We start from the raw sequence: 16,826 nt of genomic DNA on the forward strand, positions 1-16,826 counted from the left end.
AACAGAAGACTGAAACAAAGGGAATATGAATGCCCTTCTCTAGAGGATGTTTGAATAAATCCACACCACAGAATATCATGAGTCATTAACAAAAAAAATCAGTTAATGCAAAGATGCACAAGAGTATGTATAGTATCCCATTTTTATAAATCAAATAAAAATCTTTATAAATGTATACATACATAATATATAGAGATAGAGAAAATATGCAAAGATGTACTGTCTTTTTTTTAATATGAAATTTATTGTCAAATTGGTTTCCATACAATACCCAGTGCTTATCACAACAGGTGCCCTCCTCAATACCCATCACCCACCCTCCCCTCCCTCCCACCCCCCATCAACCCTCAGATAGTTCTCAGTTTTTAAGAGTCTCTTAAGGTTTGACTCCCTCCCTCTCTAACTTTTTTTTTTTTTTTTTACTTCCCCTCCCCCATGGTCTTCTGTTAAGTTTCTCAGGATCCACATAAGAGTGAAAATATATGGTATCTGTCTTTCTCTGTATGACTTATTTCACTTAGCATAACACTCTCCAGTTCCATCCACATTGCTACAAAAGGCCAGATTTCATTCTTTCTCATTGCCAAGTAGTATTCCATTGTGTATATAAACCACAATTTCTTTACCCATTCATCAGTTGATGGACATTTAGACACTTCCCATAATTTGGCTATTGTTGAGAGTGCTGCTATAAACATTGGGGTACAAGTGCCCCTATGCACCAGCACTCCTGTATCCCTTGGGTAAATTCCTAGCAGTGCTATTGCTGGGTCATAGGGTAGATCTATTTTTAATTTTTTAAGGAACCTCCACACTGTTTTCCAGAGTGGCTGCACCAGTTTGCATTCCCACCAACAGTGCAAGAAGGTTCCCGTTTCTCCAGATGTACTGTTTTAATGTGGGTTATGGAGATGGAATGAAGTTGGGGTAGAAGGATGCTCCAAACAAAAAAATGAGAAGGGGGATTAAAAATTAAAAATTGTGTTAGACTTAAATAGACATTTCTTCAAAGAAAGTATATAAATTACCAATAAACACACAGAAACATGCTCAACATTACTAATCGTTAGGGAAATGCAAATAAAAACCATGACGAGATACCACCTGATACCCATTAGGATTGCCGTTATAAACAAACAAAAACAATAGCACAACATCACAAGTGTTGGTAGGGATATGGACGAATTGCAACCCTTGTGCACACTGCCGGTGGGAATGTAAAATGGTACAGCCACTATGGAAAACTGTATGGTGGTTCCTTTAAAAAAAAATAGAATTACCATATGATCCAGCAGTTTTGCTTCTGGATATATACACAAAAGAATGGAAAGCAGAGCCTCAGAGACATTTGCACAGCTATGTTCATAACAGCATTATCATTCACAATAGACAAATGATAGAAGCAATGCAAGTGTCTATTGATGGGTGAATGGATAAAATAAAATCTATATACATACAATAGAATATCATTCAACCTTAAAAAGGAAGAAGATTCTAACACATGCTACATACAACCTGGATGAACCTTGAGGACGTTATGCTTAGAGAAATAAGCCAGTCACAAAAAGATAAATATTGCATGATTCTGTTTATATGATACCTCTAGAGTTTGGTAGGTATAGAGTTTGGGTTTTGCAAGATGAAGAGAGTTCTGGAGATTGGTTACTCTACAGTGTGAATGTACTTAACACTTCTGAACTGTACACTGAGAAACGGTTACGTTGGAAATTGTAGTATTTTTTTTTTGAAGTATCAATAACATCGCTTCTGTGCAGTAAAGCAAATTATTTAAATAAACGTGTAATTGCATTTAAGAAATTAAAGACCTAAAACAAATGTAAGCTTTTAAATAAATTCTAATTGGTGGGGCAGATTTTCAAATATAGGACCAAAGATTCAGGTTACTCATAAGCTGTAACTTCTTACTTTGTTGTAAGAATCCTAAGATTCTTTCTAGAAAATTAGGATCTGAGTAAGGCAAGCCAAGTGGTATTTTTCTTACACACATACATGAAAAATTCTCCTATAATGATGAGAGTGTAGTTACATTAAATAAAAATATTAGCTTTTTTGTATAAGATAGCCTTTTTAAGTTTGTTTTTTCATTCTACCATTTCTTTTTAAGAGAAATACCAGTAGACAGACAAAGCCACTCAAAGTTCAAGTTATGCATTCGTCTATTGTGGCACATCAGAATTTTGGTTTGAAACTTTTGTCTTGGCTGGGAAGTATTATTGGATATTCAGGTAGGTTCAAAAAAACTATTTTGGAAAAAAAAATCAAGTGAAATAATTTCTTGCTTTAATTTCACATTTTAAAATACCATCTCAGAATATCTTTATGCACAGAAAAACCCACATTTCCCATATTTTGATCCACAGGATTTTTTATATGCATACAAAGGATTCTGTCCTCAAATAAATGCAGGAAATATTGGATTAAACAGTGGTCAATGACATTAGTACGCTAATGAAATCTAAATCTCACAGACTTGATACAAGAACTTTTTTTTTTAAACAACATTCTGTGGAACTCTGTTCCACTGAGCAAGCTGGAGAATAAAAGTGTAAATAAAACCTAAATGATTACCAGTTTAGAGGATACAACACTAATGTTGAAATTTTTGTTTTAACTCCTCCAGATTTTGGTTACTAATAATTTGCAGCTCTGAACACTTGGAAATTTGAAGTTACTGATTTGTATTTACTGTCTTTGTCTTTCCACAGTCCACAAATTAAATCATCTTTCTAACGTGGTGGTAACAGAACAAAGAACTCTCATGTCTAATGCCAAAAGTACAAGTTTGGCGTATAAAATATAACACAAAAGAGAAAAACAGGAATACATCTAAGCTGTTTGTCATACTGTTTTTCAGGCAAGAGAGGTGGTTTGGATAAATGACATTCTGAGGTTTATTATAAAGAGAATTTCTAAAATATTTATCTTAAAAGAACATTGCCACATTGTGAACTGACAGTTGAAAATATTGAGGTGTGGAAATTTAGGAGACCCTGTTTGCTTGCCTTTTCAACAAATGTCTCTCCAGTTATTTTTGTTATCCTCATATATTTGAATTTTGGTGTTCTCTATTGGATACCTGTGTGCCAAATTCTGTGCTACAGTAGTAATGAATAGTAGTATCATGGAAGCAATTTTCTGCCAAGAAATTTTTTGAGATATTTACTTGAAATAATTTAAAGACTTTATCTTTTATTTAATATTTATGTAAGTGTTTCTTTTTGGCCTTGTAACAAATTTCTATTCAGTGACTTTTAGAACTAAATTTTAAAATTACTCCATTTTTACCTGGTTATTTTGCATGCTTCTAGAAGACTAAAAACAGTAATTTTAATTATAAAGTATGAAACAAAAAGGTTATTGAAGTTTTGGCTATGTTAATGCTTATGTTCATATTTGAAGAACTTTTTTTTTTTTTTTTTTTTTTTTTTTTTAAGTTCAGCATTTAGAAGATGTAGCAATTTGTCTTCCAGGACCTCTTCATAGTAGGTACACATAGGTACACAGGGAACATTGGTTTAATGAATGGAAGCATTTTGCAGAACACTAATAAATGGACTGAGATATAGTCCAGAGGCTATGCATTTTTTTTTTTTTAATGGTAGCACAATTCTATATTACACCTACCTTCAGTTATCATGGGATGTCACAGTTTTGCTATAATCTGGTTTAATTAGCATAGGTCCTTAAAGAACAGTGTTTAAATTTTTTACAACATAAGAGATCGTTGACTTTCTGATAGACTTATATTTTGGTATTCTCGAATAAGAATTGGTATATAATGCAGGATTTAGAATTTTCCTCCTTTTTGTGAAAATGTTAATAAAATAGTTAATATATTTACCTTTTCTGAATAAATTTGACCTTTAGTAAACATGTAAAATTCTATAGATTCGTTAGAACATTTCTATTAAAATGTCATTTTATTTTAATACTTAAAGTTACTATTTCATGACTACTTTTCTTCCTGTTTTAGATGGGCTTCGCCGAATTTTATGTCAAGTCGGTTTACAAGAAGGGCCAGATGGTGAAAACTCTTCTCTGGTGGATAGATTGATGCTTAATGATTCCAAATTGTGGAAAGGTAATCTTTTAACTACTTTCAAGGTATAGGGGAACCTTAAATAGGTAATTGGGAAACTGTTGGTTTTTTTTTCATTTGGGAAGGTATTTAATAAATATACTTACAGTTTTTAGAATAAGTATATGTAGTCTTGTTCTCTGGAAGAAACAAAAACAGATTTTGGAGTCCAAGACCTAAATTAAATAACCTTTATATTTTGTTAGAAAACCATTTTTAGAAAAACCAATTTTTTGAGAAGCAGATTGCAGGGTGCCTGGGTGGCTCAGTCAGTTGAGCATCTAACTCTGGATTTCAGCTCAGGTCATGATCTCATGGTTCATAAGATAAAGCCCTGTGCCGGGCGCTGTACTGATAGCACAGAGCCTGCTTGGGATTCTCTCTCTCTCTCTGCTCTGTCCCCCCCAATTAATAAATAAACATTAAAAAAAAAAGTAGATTGCAAATATTTTATACTGAATAACATGTACAGTTTTGCCTTTGAGACTTAAAATACAATTGTTCACATAAATACTTTGGAAATGTAATTTTTGGTTTGTTTGATATATCCTTATTTTACATCTACTCTTTTCGTAAAAGGTGCTAGGAGTGTGTATCATCAGTTGTTCATGAGCAGTCTACTTATGGATTTGAAATATAAGAAACTGTTTGCTGTTCGATTTGCAAAGGTAAGTAGTTTCTCAGTTTTGAAATTTAACAAAATAGTCAGGTCATATATGGAGTAAATATAACCTGTGATTATATCTAGGCTTTGTAATATTAGCAACTAATAATAATATGTTACTTGTTGATTTTAAATCCTAAGAAACTTTGTAAGTGATCTTTTTATCTTTTATCAATAGAGTAAAATTCCAGCTGTAAGACTTTTCTTGTTCATCACCTGCCGCGATAATACAAATATCCAACTGTGAAATGTGTATGATCTAAAATGATAAATGAAGAATTTAAACTTATGCCATGGTGAATTATGGTATTATTCTCATTGAGATTTGTATAAGGAAAAGATCATCTTAGCTGAAATGGCATGGATATATGGATGTGATTTTAAGAATCATGAATTCTTGGAGTGCCTGGCTGGCTCAATCAGAAGAGCATGTGACTATTTATCTCAGGGTCATGTGCTGGAGCCCTATGTTGGGTGTGGAGATTACTTAAAATAAATAAAACTTAAAAAAAAAGAAGAATCATCAACTCTTGGTTGTTGTTATTGTTGAAGTATGTTCTCCCTTTCCATAGTATGTGCTTGTTTTTTTGTTTTCACCTGAATTAGGAATTCTTAAGGAAGCATATGAGGATCATTTGGGGAGCTCTTTCAAGATATATAAATGAAATGATATATATTTGTGTATCATTCTTAAACTTGCTGAAAAGCAGATTCACCAAGAATGGTGTCTAAGCATGTGTCCTTTTAAAGAGCCAGCAGGTGATGCTGATATACATCCATAAGAAAGAAAAGTCTGGTTTCATCAGAGACCATGCAACGCTGCTGTGGTTTAGCCCTGCCAGTATGCAATTACATGCCAGCATTTTAGAAGCTATTGCTCCTATTTGAGCTCATAAATTGCCATTGTGCGTGAGAAGATTGTATAGTGAACCGGTATTTATACAAAATTTAATTGGTAGAAGTCATTTCAGTTACCATTCTCATAGCAGTGTTATCTTAATTGATTCCTCCAGCACTGACTTTTCATTATAATCCTTAAACATTTGGTCAATGTGGATTAGAGGTGAATCTCCCCCTTGTTGTTTAGAATTACCAGCAGTTGCAGAGAGATTTTATGGAGGATGATCACGAGCGAGCAGTGTCCGTGACTGCTCTGTCTGTCCAGTTCTTCACTGCACCTACTCTGGTGAGTAGTGCTTGCCTTTTCTTTGTAACTGATAGCTGGCACTCCTTGCCTTTTTTTGCCTTCTTAATAGAACTATGAGCGTTTGCAGAGTGATTATGTGACAGATGACCACGACAGAGAGTTTTCAATCGCAGACCTCTCGGTTCAGATATTCACGGTTCCTTCACTTGTAAGTACGAAAAGATTAAGAAGAACTTTCTTGTTTTCCATTGACAGAAGTAAAGCCTTAAAATAATAGAGAATGAAGATCTGTATATTCCTGAATAGAATAATATTTTATTAGTGGGTGATAGGACGTTAGGCACCTTCAACCATTCTAGAACATATCCTTCAGTATGTAATCTAAAGAGAAGAAATCATTTAAGCTTAATCTCTCTACTTTCTCATACTACTTCCCTGAGGTTTTGAACTGATGAGTTAAAAATTAAACTGAGTGGTTTAACACATGCATCCATTAGAAACAGCATATTGTATACAAACTCACATTTTGAGAAGCTCCCTCCCCCATCCCCATAAGGGAAAGGATAGCTAAGGCAACTGAATTACAATGACTGTGGGTGGTCCTGTACTAAGTTTCACTAGTTGCTCAGGAAGGCATCACTATGTTTTAGTGCTATACAGAAATTAAAATTCATATTTCATTTATTTAACAAAAATGTATTGAGCATCCATGATTTATCAGGCACAGTTCTAGGCTTTGGCAACACCGTAGTGAACAAAAACTGATGCTGTCCTTGGCCTCATGGAACTTTAAATAATGGGAAAGACTCACAGAATTCATTAATTAAAATTATAATGAAAACTCAAGAATTTGGTTGTTTTGGGGTGCCTGTGTGGCTCAGATCGTGGGCTCACAGTTCATGAGTTCAAGCCCTGTGTCAGGCTCACTGCTGTCAGTGCAGAACCCGTTTTGGATCCTGTCCCCCTCTTTCCTTGTCCCTCCCCCACTCGCTCTCTCTCAAAAAATAAAAATAAACATTAAAAAATAAATAAAATTTAAAAACATAATTTGGTTGTTTTGAGAGAGAATAATAGATCTGACCTTTTCCCAAAGTTCAGAGACAGATTCTATAGGTGAGGCACCTTTATGTGGAGTCATGAAGGAAAGTTCATTTAAAGGGACCAGCACTTGAGAAAGTCTGGTGAGGTAGGAAAGTTCCTATACAGGAAACAGAAGGAAAGCCAGCACAGTTGAAGATTCTTGGAACATGGAAAAAAATGTGACCAGAAATGAAGGTGGTGGGTGCCAGATTGTATAGAATTAAGAGTACTGTGTGGTTATTTTACTAACAAGGTACCTTTTCCAGTTTTGTTTTTTTTTAATATTTTTTTTTCAACGTTTGTTTATTTTTGGGACAGAGAGAGACAGAGCATGAACGGGGGAGGGGCAGAGAGAGAGGGAGACACAGAATCGGAAACAGGCTCCAGGCTCTGAGCCATCAGCCCAGAGCCTGACGCGGGGCTCGAACTCCCGGACCGCGAGATCGTGACCTGGCTGAAGTCGGACGCTTAACCGACTGCGCCACCCAGGCGCCCTCCAGTTTTTTTGTTCATTTGTCTTTAATGAGCATTTTTCCCCCAAAATTACCTTTATGTTCATTTAGTACAGTTGAAGTTATCTGAAGTCTGTTTATCCACTAATGAGATATTATAGGCCAAATTAAAGATTTTGGTTTTTATTTGAAGACTGTGGGAAGGCAGTGAAGAGTTTTAAGCGGTAACATTTACATCATCACGTTTGTGATTTTTTAAAAGATCATGCTGTTTGTAATTTGGAGAACAGATTGACAGGGGGGCAAAAGCGAGTGTGGGGAACCTCATTAGAACCTGATGCAATGATCCAGACCAGAGTTGGTGGCAACTTGAGCTGGGATCGTGGCAGCAGATATGAGTGGTGAGAGAGATTGAGGTAGTAAAATCTATAGGACCGGCCAGACTTAGGTTTGAGGGGTCAGTTGGTGATTGGTTGTTAGATTCAAGGGAAAGTGTAAAGATGATTCCCAGGTTTGTAACTTGCAGCCCAGTAAGTGTTGTGCCACTTGCACGGGGGGTTGGAGAATGAGTAGGATTTATGAAGAGAAAGAGTGATGCTTTCATTTTAGTCAGGGATGTTTGAGAAGCCCCTGAGATAATCCCATGTGTATCCAGATGTTTCCTCCGTTGATCTTTTTGTCTATTTCCATGTCAGAACCCAGTTTTAATAATTTGAGCTTAATATTCTATTTTGATATTTTCTAGAGCTAAATCCTTTAGTATTAAAGATGAACTAAAATCGAAAAATGAAAGACACATTAGGATTTTGATTGGAAAGGTATTGTATTTATAGATTCTTTGCGAAGAGCTGATATCTTTGCAATATTAAATATCTCCATCCAGGAACATAATCTGTCCTCATGTGTGAGGTTTTATTTTATGCTCTTAGGACAAGCTTTATAGTTCTCTTGTTAGGTCATACACATTTTTAATTTGGCTATGGCTTGTGTGTAGAAAAAGTACTGATATTTGTAGATTCATCTTGTATCTGGCCCTCTTATTAACATTTCTTCTAACATTTTGTGCTGATTCTTTGGGATTTCTAATAATCTACAGGTAATTTTTGTTCCTTCTAATATTTCCACTTTTAATTTTTACTTCTTGTGTGATTCCTTTAGTTAGACACACTAGAAAAAAATAGTGTATGTGTTCATTTACTCAGAGCTCATTTATTTAGCACCTTTATTGAGTAGGTACTGTTTTGGGCCCTGGAGGTAAGCATTGCAGTAAACAAAGCAGACAAAAGTCCCTGTTACCACGGAATTTATAGGCTGAGAAGAAACAGATATACAAACATTCGCATACTGTTTATAAATCAAGCGTTGGTAAGTGCTATGAAGTAGAAAAGCAGGTTAAGGAGATCGAGAGTGACAGTGGCGGGGGGGGGGGTGCTCATATTTTATACATATCAGAAGGCCACTCAGAGAAGTGGTTTTTGAACAGGAAACTGAAGGAAGTGGGAGATGAGTCGTGTGACTAACTGGTGGAAGATGAATTCATCTGAGATGAATGTGCACTTGGCATTTTGGAAGAAGGAACCCCAAACAGGCCAGAGTTGCTAGATAAATGAATGGTCAGTGACCTCACTGAGTTTAGGGATAGGGGTGAAGATGCAGTGGGTAAGGCCATTGCAAGAGCTTAGGTCTTTTGCCTGAAGAAAGTAGAAGAAGGCAAATAATAAAGAGCAGAAATTAATAAAACAAAACAAATATACACGAGAAAAATCAATACAACCAAAAAAGTTGGTTCTTTGAAAAAAGAAGGGCGCCTGAGTGGCTCAGTTGCTTGAGCGTCCGACTTCAGCTCAGGTCATGATCTCACGGTCCGTGAGTTCGAGCTCCACGTTGGGCTCTGTGCTGACAGCTCAGAGTCTGGAGCCTGCTTCGGATTCTGTGTCTCCCTCTCTCTAACCCTCCCCCGTTCCTCTCTCTCTGTCTCAAAAATAAACATTAAAAAAAAAAAAAAAAAAGACCAAAGAAAAGGAATAGATTTCTAGAAAGTCTAATAGGAAAAATAGAAAATTTTAATTTTTTTTTTTTTTTTACATTTATTTATTTTGGGGACAGAGAGAGAGCATGAACGGGGTAGGGGCAGAGAGAGAGGGAAACACAGAATCAGAAGCAGGATCCAGGCTCTGAGCCATCAGCCCAGAGCCCGACGCGGGGCTCAAACTCACGGACTGCAAGATCGTGACCTGAGCCGAAGTCAGACGCTTAACCGATTGAGCCACCCAGGCGCCCCGAAAAATTTAATTTTAAAAAGGACTATAAAAAAATCACCGATTAAAAAAAAAAACAAACAGATTTTTACAGATATTAAGGAGAAAAGAAGGCAATATTGGGACCAACTTAAATCAATATATTTGGAAATTTGGATGAAATGAACAGATTCCTAAGAAAATCCACAGGTTATTAAAAGAGAAACAAGAAACAGAATCTTTAATTATAATAAAAATTTTCTCACAAAGAAGTCTCCGGGCCCAAATGGCTACACTGGAGAATTCTTCCAAACGTTTGAGAAAGAAATAACACTGGTCTTACATAAATTTTTCCAGAAAACAGAGAAGGAGAATATACTGGCCAGTTTAATTGAGTTTTCTGTAATCTTGATACCAAAACTCAACAAGGCATTCTTTACAAGAAAAGAAAATTACTGGGGCACCTGACTGGCTCAGTCGGTTGAGCATCTGACTTCAGCTCAGGTCATGATCTCACGGTTCTGGTTCATGAGTTTGAGCCCCACTTGGGCTCGAGCCTGGAGCCTGCTTCAGATTCTGTGTCTCCCTCTCTCTCTGCCCCTCCCCTGCTCGCTCTCTCTCTCTCTCTCAAAAATTAAAAAAAAATTAAAAAAGAAGGAAATTACCGTCTAATCTCTCTCACATATGAGGTTGCATAAATCAAATCAAGCATTATAGAAAAAGGAAAATACATCACAACCCCATTTGGTCTTTTTCCTTAATGCAAGAGCAGTATAGCATTTGGGGGGGGGGGGGAATCAGCTGGCATTACTTACCTTATTAACATGAAAAGAAAAAAATTGTATCAAATGCTTTCCTGGAATTCATAAAAATTCAACACTCATTCATAATTTAAAACAAAAATACCCCATAGCAAAGTAGGAATGAGAGAAAACTTTTAATAGAGTACCTAAGAACAAAACAAAAAACAGAAACCTAAAGCAAACATTGTACTTAATGGTATTAAAAGCTTTCCCCCTGAGATTAGGAATGAGAAAGATTCCTGCTTTTATTCACCACATGGTAGACTGCCATTCTTTCTGTAATTTCTTGAGATAGATGTGTAAGTCATTGACTTTCAGCCTTTCTTTGCTGATATAAGGCTTAAGTTTCTAAGCACAATGTAAGCTGTATTTCATAGTTTTGTTATGTCCTATTTTTATTATACAGTTCAAAAACTTCACTGAGTTCCTTAGTGATCTCTTTCTTGACCCATTTTTTCTTCGTGATTAAATGTCTTAGAAATATATTGCTAAATTTTAAAACACTTGGGCATTTTCTAATTATTTTGTTATGAATTCTAGCTTAATTTCACTGTGATCAGAGAACATGCTCTGATTTCAGTCCTCTGTTGAGTGTAGCTTTGTGACCCAGAATTTTTTCATTTTTGGTAAATGTCCAATGTGGACTTGAAAATAATGTATATTCTCCTTTATCATTGGGTACAGTGTTTCTATATGTCACTTAGGTCAAGTGTGTTCATTTTCATTGTGTAAATCTTTTTTTGTTTTGTTTTTTTCTTTTTGTAAATCTTTTATATACATACTAATTTTCTGTCTGTTTGTTCCGTCAACTATTGAAGCATCTATAAGATGGGCTATAAGTCTCCCACAGTGATTGTTGGATTTGTCTTTCTCTTTTTGTTTTTTATTTTGGTTTTTTTAATGTTCATTTATTTTTGAGAGAGAGAGAGACAGAGTGTGAGCAGTGGAGGGGCAGAGAGAGAGAGAAAGAGGGAGACACAGAATCTGAAGCAGGCTCCAGGCTCTGAGCTCTCAGCACAGAGCCCGACATGGGACTTGAACTCACAAACCATGAGATCATGACCTGAGGTGAAGTCGGACGCTTAACCAACTGAGCCACCCAGGCACTCCAATACTTCCAATTTTGTTTCCTTGAGTAATTTATCTAATATTACAGCAACAACTCCTTTTTTTTTTTTTTTTTTTTTTTTTTTTTGGTTAGTGTTTGTATTGTATGTCTTCTCCATTGTTACATTTTTAAGTTTTGTGTGCCCCTAAATTAAACTTGTATCATTTTTTAAAAGCATGTATTTCGGATTTGTTGTTTATCCAATCTGACACTCCTAATGATATAAGCAGGTTATTGCCCATTTAATGTAATTACTGGTATATTTGGCTTTGTATTTGCCATCTTATGTTTTTTTTTTTTTTCCTGTTTGAACCTACCTGTTTTGTGTTTTTCCCTTCTCTCTTACCTTCTTTTAGATTAAATAATTGTTATTTCTTTTCCCCCCTATTAACTTGTTAGTTGTACATTCACTTAGTATTCTCTTAAGGGTGACTCAACAGCAGTTTTACTCAAAGTGTCAGTAATGACAGGATAAAAGGTTTGGACCAGAATGTGAACCAACACACTGTTCCTCTCAGCAAAACTCCTGCTATGAGAAACAAATGTCAGCTAAATTAAACTGTTATAAGTAGTTGATTTGCCTTCTTGTCACAACTGGCAGCAAACAGTTGGCAGGCCACTGGTCCACGGAGTAGCTTTCAGTAGCACTGCCCTTGAAGTTAGGACGTGCATCCCTGATATTGCAAGCAGGTACCATATTTCAGCCCCTGAAGAGTGGAAGTCTGGACTTCACCATTCAGCCTTTGCTGGTGTAGATGGGGATAGACCTACAGTTTTTTCCGTAGTGGTTGGCTAGAGTGGAGGGGTTATTGTCGGAAAGTTTTCTGTCCTGCTGAGTTACTTCTTTCCTGTGGCTGACAGAGCAGGCTTTTATTGGGGCTTTTTAAAAAAGCCTGTGCCCATTGGCATTTTCAGGTTGCCAGCTTCTTAGATCTCTCTGTCGTGTCTTTTCTTGGGGTCTCTGAGGTCCCTAGCCAGTCTGCCTTCTTCTGGCCACCATTCTGAATCTTGTGGTGGTCTTTTGCATATGATGTCCAGAATTTTGGACATGGTGTACTTAGTGGGAGGACTAGAGAAAAGTACATCTACTCTCTCTTGCCTGATTCCTGAAGCAAAAATCCACTCTTTTTTTTTTTTTTTTAAAGATTCCAGTTTTCTGGTAAAATCCTCCATTTTTTCCTCAATTTTCTGAACATGTAAATCTTAGCTGTGTCATGGTCTTATAATGTCATTATCTAGATCATTTGTATTCTATTCCGATTTAATTTTTTTGTAATATTTTACCCCTTTTGGTTTTTTTAGTCATTTGGAATGCTTAATAACTTTTTATTGGCATTTTGTCTTAGGTTTCAGCAGTCTTGCTATGATTTATGTAGGTTTGGTTTTCTTTATATTTATAGATATTGGAGTTTGTAGATACTGCATCTCTTAGGCCGGTGGCTTTCTCGGTTTGGGAAATTTTGTAGTCATTCACATATGGTTTCTGCCCCATTCTCTTTCTCATTGCCTTCCGACAGGATGGTTTTCATTAGAAAATCTTAAGACTCCGTGTAATATCTTCCTCCCAAGAATAGTCCCCTTACTGTGAGGCAGATAGAGTGAGGCCGATCAGTCCACTGCAGGATTGCCATGACTCCAGGTTGTTTTGGCAAGACTCTGTCTTCTGGTCCATCCTCATCCCGCAACGTTGCCCTGGGAGGGCTCCCACTTTAGAGCCTGGAGTGCTCACTAGAGTTCCTCCCCTCTCTAGGCTCCTGAACTCAAGTTTTGTTTCCTCAGCTTGCTGAGGCTGCCACATCACTCCTTTGCCCTTCTAGACTTTCTGCTCTTAGACTTCTGTCCTGCACAGCTTCAGAATTTTGCAAATGTCTTAAGGGGAAAACTGGAAGAAAGTTGGACTCCATTCCCACCCTTGTGTTCTTGCTAGAATCCTGGGCTCCTCACACCATGGGACAGCTAAAATCTCAGGGTCTTCTCCCCATTATTAGCAGCTCTTGCAGACTCTTTCCTGGGATCTTCAGTCCCATTTTGCCACACTCCCGGAAGAGGGAGATGCTGAGGGAAAAGCAGCTGCAGGATGTTGGCTCACCTCCCTGTGCCGCTCCCCTTCTCGAAGGTTTTATCCCCTTGAACCCTTGTGGCCTCAGGGGGTCTCTAATGATTTCAGACTTTTTTTTTCTAGCTGATCTTTTCTGGTTGTTCTTGGTGGAAGTGTTGGTCCACCTCAAGCTTATCCCATCATGACTGGAAGAATGCATGTAATAGTTTCTTGAAAAAGCACCATTAGTAATTCATATGCATATCCCTGCTTAAAAACCACTTGCCCTAGATATTAGTGAAATGTTTCATATGAGTGATAGAATCCCATTTATTGGTCTTTTGGGTTAACTGAAAATTCAGTCTTCATTTTTAAATAGTTTGGTCAAGAGCCAGTACTAATTCAAGTGACAAGACTATCTTACTTGTTCTAACTTGTTTTGATCAAATGTACCCTGATTTATAGTCAGCATTACCCCTGTATGCTCATCATATTTAGTTTAATTAAAAGTGTGTGCACGGGCCATTATTATTCAGTAAAGTTTTTCAGAGCCTTAGGGGGAATGTTGGCCCATTTTGAATATGCTGTTAGATATGTAATGAGCCTTACAACACAAAATTGAATATAAATTACATAAAATGAATAAAACTGTAGTTAAGGTAAGTAGCAGTAATATATTTTAAAGCAAAGTCAATTGTAGGCATATAAAAATCAAGTAGTGTTTTAGGGTGAGTGGTAAGAAGTACTGGAACTGTATAATAATGTTAGATTTTTAATGTTAAAGATTACCTTGAAAGGTTAGCAACAATCTAGGCATGAGGTGATAAAGCCAAGCACCAACTTTTTTGTCCTTCTTTTCTGTTGGAACCTTGGAAAATATGCTTCCTTAAGTTTTCTTTTTAGAAATAGCAATGCCTGAGTAACTCCCATTTTGTTTCATTTTTTAAATTTTTCTTTTAACATTTATTTATTTTTGAGAGACAGCGAGAGACAGCACAAGCAGGGGAGGCACAGAGAGAGAGAGAGGGAGACAGAATCCAAAGCAGGCTCCAGGCTCCGACCTGTCAGCACAGAGCCAACACGGGGTTCAAACTCATGAACCACAAGATCATGACCTGAGCCAAAGTCGGACACTTAACCAACTGAGCCACCCAGGTGCCCCATAACTCCCCTATTTTAATGGGACAGTACTAATGGGCTAGCTGCCTTAATTGATTTTTTTTAATTTGGCACCCACGACAGTTAGAATCCAATCCAAAATTATGTGCTGGATAAACTCTTTTTAACATTCAACTGAAACTGAAAATGCTAAATAAATGCCTTTGTTGGTGAGATACACACTCCGTGAATATTAAATTGTCTCTACCAAACTTCCCTCAATTTTTGGTTATAAGTCTTACCAGCAAGCTCTACAGAGTTTTTGTAAGTCAGTGACATTTAAGTTTTCCCAAATCCCCTAATAGAGCAAACAAAAAACCAACAAAGAATATCCTTTTATCTTAACCTATCAGTACCTTCTCTTTTTCAAGCTGGACTTTTGTCTTTACTGTGTAGGAAACTGAACAGAAGTTAATCCTGTTGACTTTTGAGGTTCTTAGACCCTAACTCTTGGCAACGTGATGATGACTTTTGAGTTTTTCAAAGGAATATATAACTTTATAGATTTTCTCTTTATCTGATGGCCTCAGAACTTAACCTTTACCTTAAGAACACAACTTTACTATATTCTTAGACTTCTGTCTTCTGTACTTTTTTGTCCTACTTTTTGGTGCAACTTTCTACATTGTTAAATGCTTAATGAGAGACCTAGTTATATAGTCCCCCAGCACCAATAATAACTTGAACCTAGTTAGTCTAGAAAAGTATGATCCATTGTGGAAGAATAATAATGAGGTATTCAAATAATACTAGATCTTCTGGGGGCACCTGGGTGGCTCAGTCGGTGAAGCATCCGACTCGATCTCAGTTTAGGTCATGATCTCACAGTTCAGGAGTTTGAGCCCCTCACCCAGCTCTACATGGACATCGCGAAGCCTGCTTGGGATTCTCTCTCTCTGTCTGCCTTTGTTTTTATTTAAAACTACTTACTGGGGCACCTGGGTGGCTCAGTCAGTTAAGTGTCCGACTTCAGCTCAGGTCATGATCTCACACTCCATGAGTTCGAGCCCCACGTCGGGCCCTCTGCTGACAGCTCAGAGCCTGGAGCCTGCTTTGGATCTGTGTCTCCGTCTCTCTCTGCCCCTCCCCCACTCACACTCTGTGTCTCTCAAAAATATTTTTTTTAAGAAAATAAAAAATTTTTTTTAATGTTTGAAGTTGTGTTATTGAAGGCATGAGAGGAAATGTACACACTGTAGATGGACATATAAATTGGTGAGCTTCTTTGTGGAAACAATTTGTTGGTATCAGTCAAAATTTATAATGTACATACACTTTAACCCAGTAATCCACTTGTAAGAAATTATACTATTCATACATCCTTGCAGTGGTACACAGTTGATATTTGTTACAACATCTTTTGTAATAAATAGCATAGGACTAGAAAAAGCCCTAATGTCTCATGTCTCATTGGTAAGGGCCTGCCTGGCTAAATAAAGTATGATAGAAAAGAATACCTAATGATAGATATAAGGAATGAGGGGGGATCGCCTGGGTGGCTCAGGTCAGTTAAGCCTCCAGCTTCGGCTCAGGTCATGATCTCACAGTCCGTGAGTTTCAGCCCCACGTTGGCTCTGTGCTGACAGCTCAGAGCCTGGAGCCTGCTTCAGATTCTGTGTCTCCCTCTCTTTATGCCCCTCCCCTGCTTGCTGTGTCTCTGTCTCTCTCAAAAACAAACATTAAAAAATTAGACAAAAAAAAGAATGAGGGAATTTATATGAACTGATATGGGACAATCTCTAAAATATATGAAGTGAAAAAACAAGTGCGGAACAGTGTTTATAATATGCTATCTTTTGAGGGGGAGAGATGGATGTAATTAAATATGTGCACACTTCTATCTACTTAATAACATCTAACCCATATAGTATAAATGTATATGTGTGTGTGTATATGCATATATGTACGTAGTATATACACATGCACCATCTCTAGAAGAATATGCAGGAAAACTAGCAGAGACTGCCTTTGCAAGGGGGACCTTGGGAGCTAGGAGACTTTTATCTGTGTGTGTGTGTGTGTGTGTGTGTGTGTGTGTGT

At 36.9% G+C, this 16,826-nt stretch overlaps 1 protein-coding gene across 14 annotated transcripts in view; it reads left to right on the plus strand.

Annotated features, from left to right (window-relative positions):
• The window catches only part of UBR2 (ubiquitin protein ligase E3 component n-recognin 2), a 125,206-nt gene that overhangs the window by 54,781 nt on the left and 53,599 nt on the right, over nt 1–16,826 (plus strand). For 13 of the 14 annotated variants that reach the window (XM_047858082.1, XM_047858081.1, XM_047858080.1 and 10 more), the window contains 4 exons: nt 2,126–2,246; nt 3,995–4,102; nt 4,679–4,767; nt 6,020–6,118. In XM_047858082.1, coding sequence (XP_047714038.1) covers nt 2,126–2,246; nt 3,995–4,102; nt 4,679–4,767; nt 6,020–6,118 — 417 coding nt within the window. Of the gene's footprint in view, nt 1–2,125; nt 2,247–3,994; nt 4,103–4,678; nt 4,768–5,850; nt 5,950–6,019; nt 6,119–16,826 lie in introns of all 14 variants that reach the window. The other variant, XM_047858069.1, reaches the window with a different exon arrangement.

Source organism: Prionailurus viverrinus, chromosome B2, assembly GCF_022837055.1.
Source record: "Prionailurus viverrinus isolate Anna chromosome B2, UM_Priviv_1.0, whole genome shotgun sequence".
Classification (NCBI taxonomy): domain Eukaryota; kingdom Metazoa; phylum Chordata; class Mammalia; order Carnivora; family Felidae; genus Prionailurus; species Prionailurus viverrinus.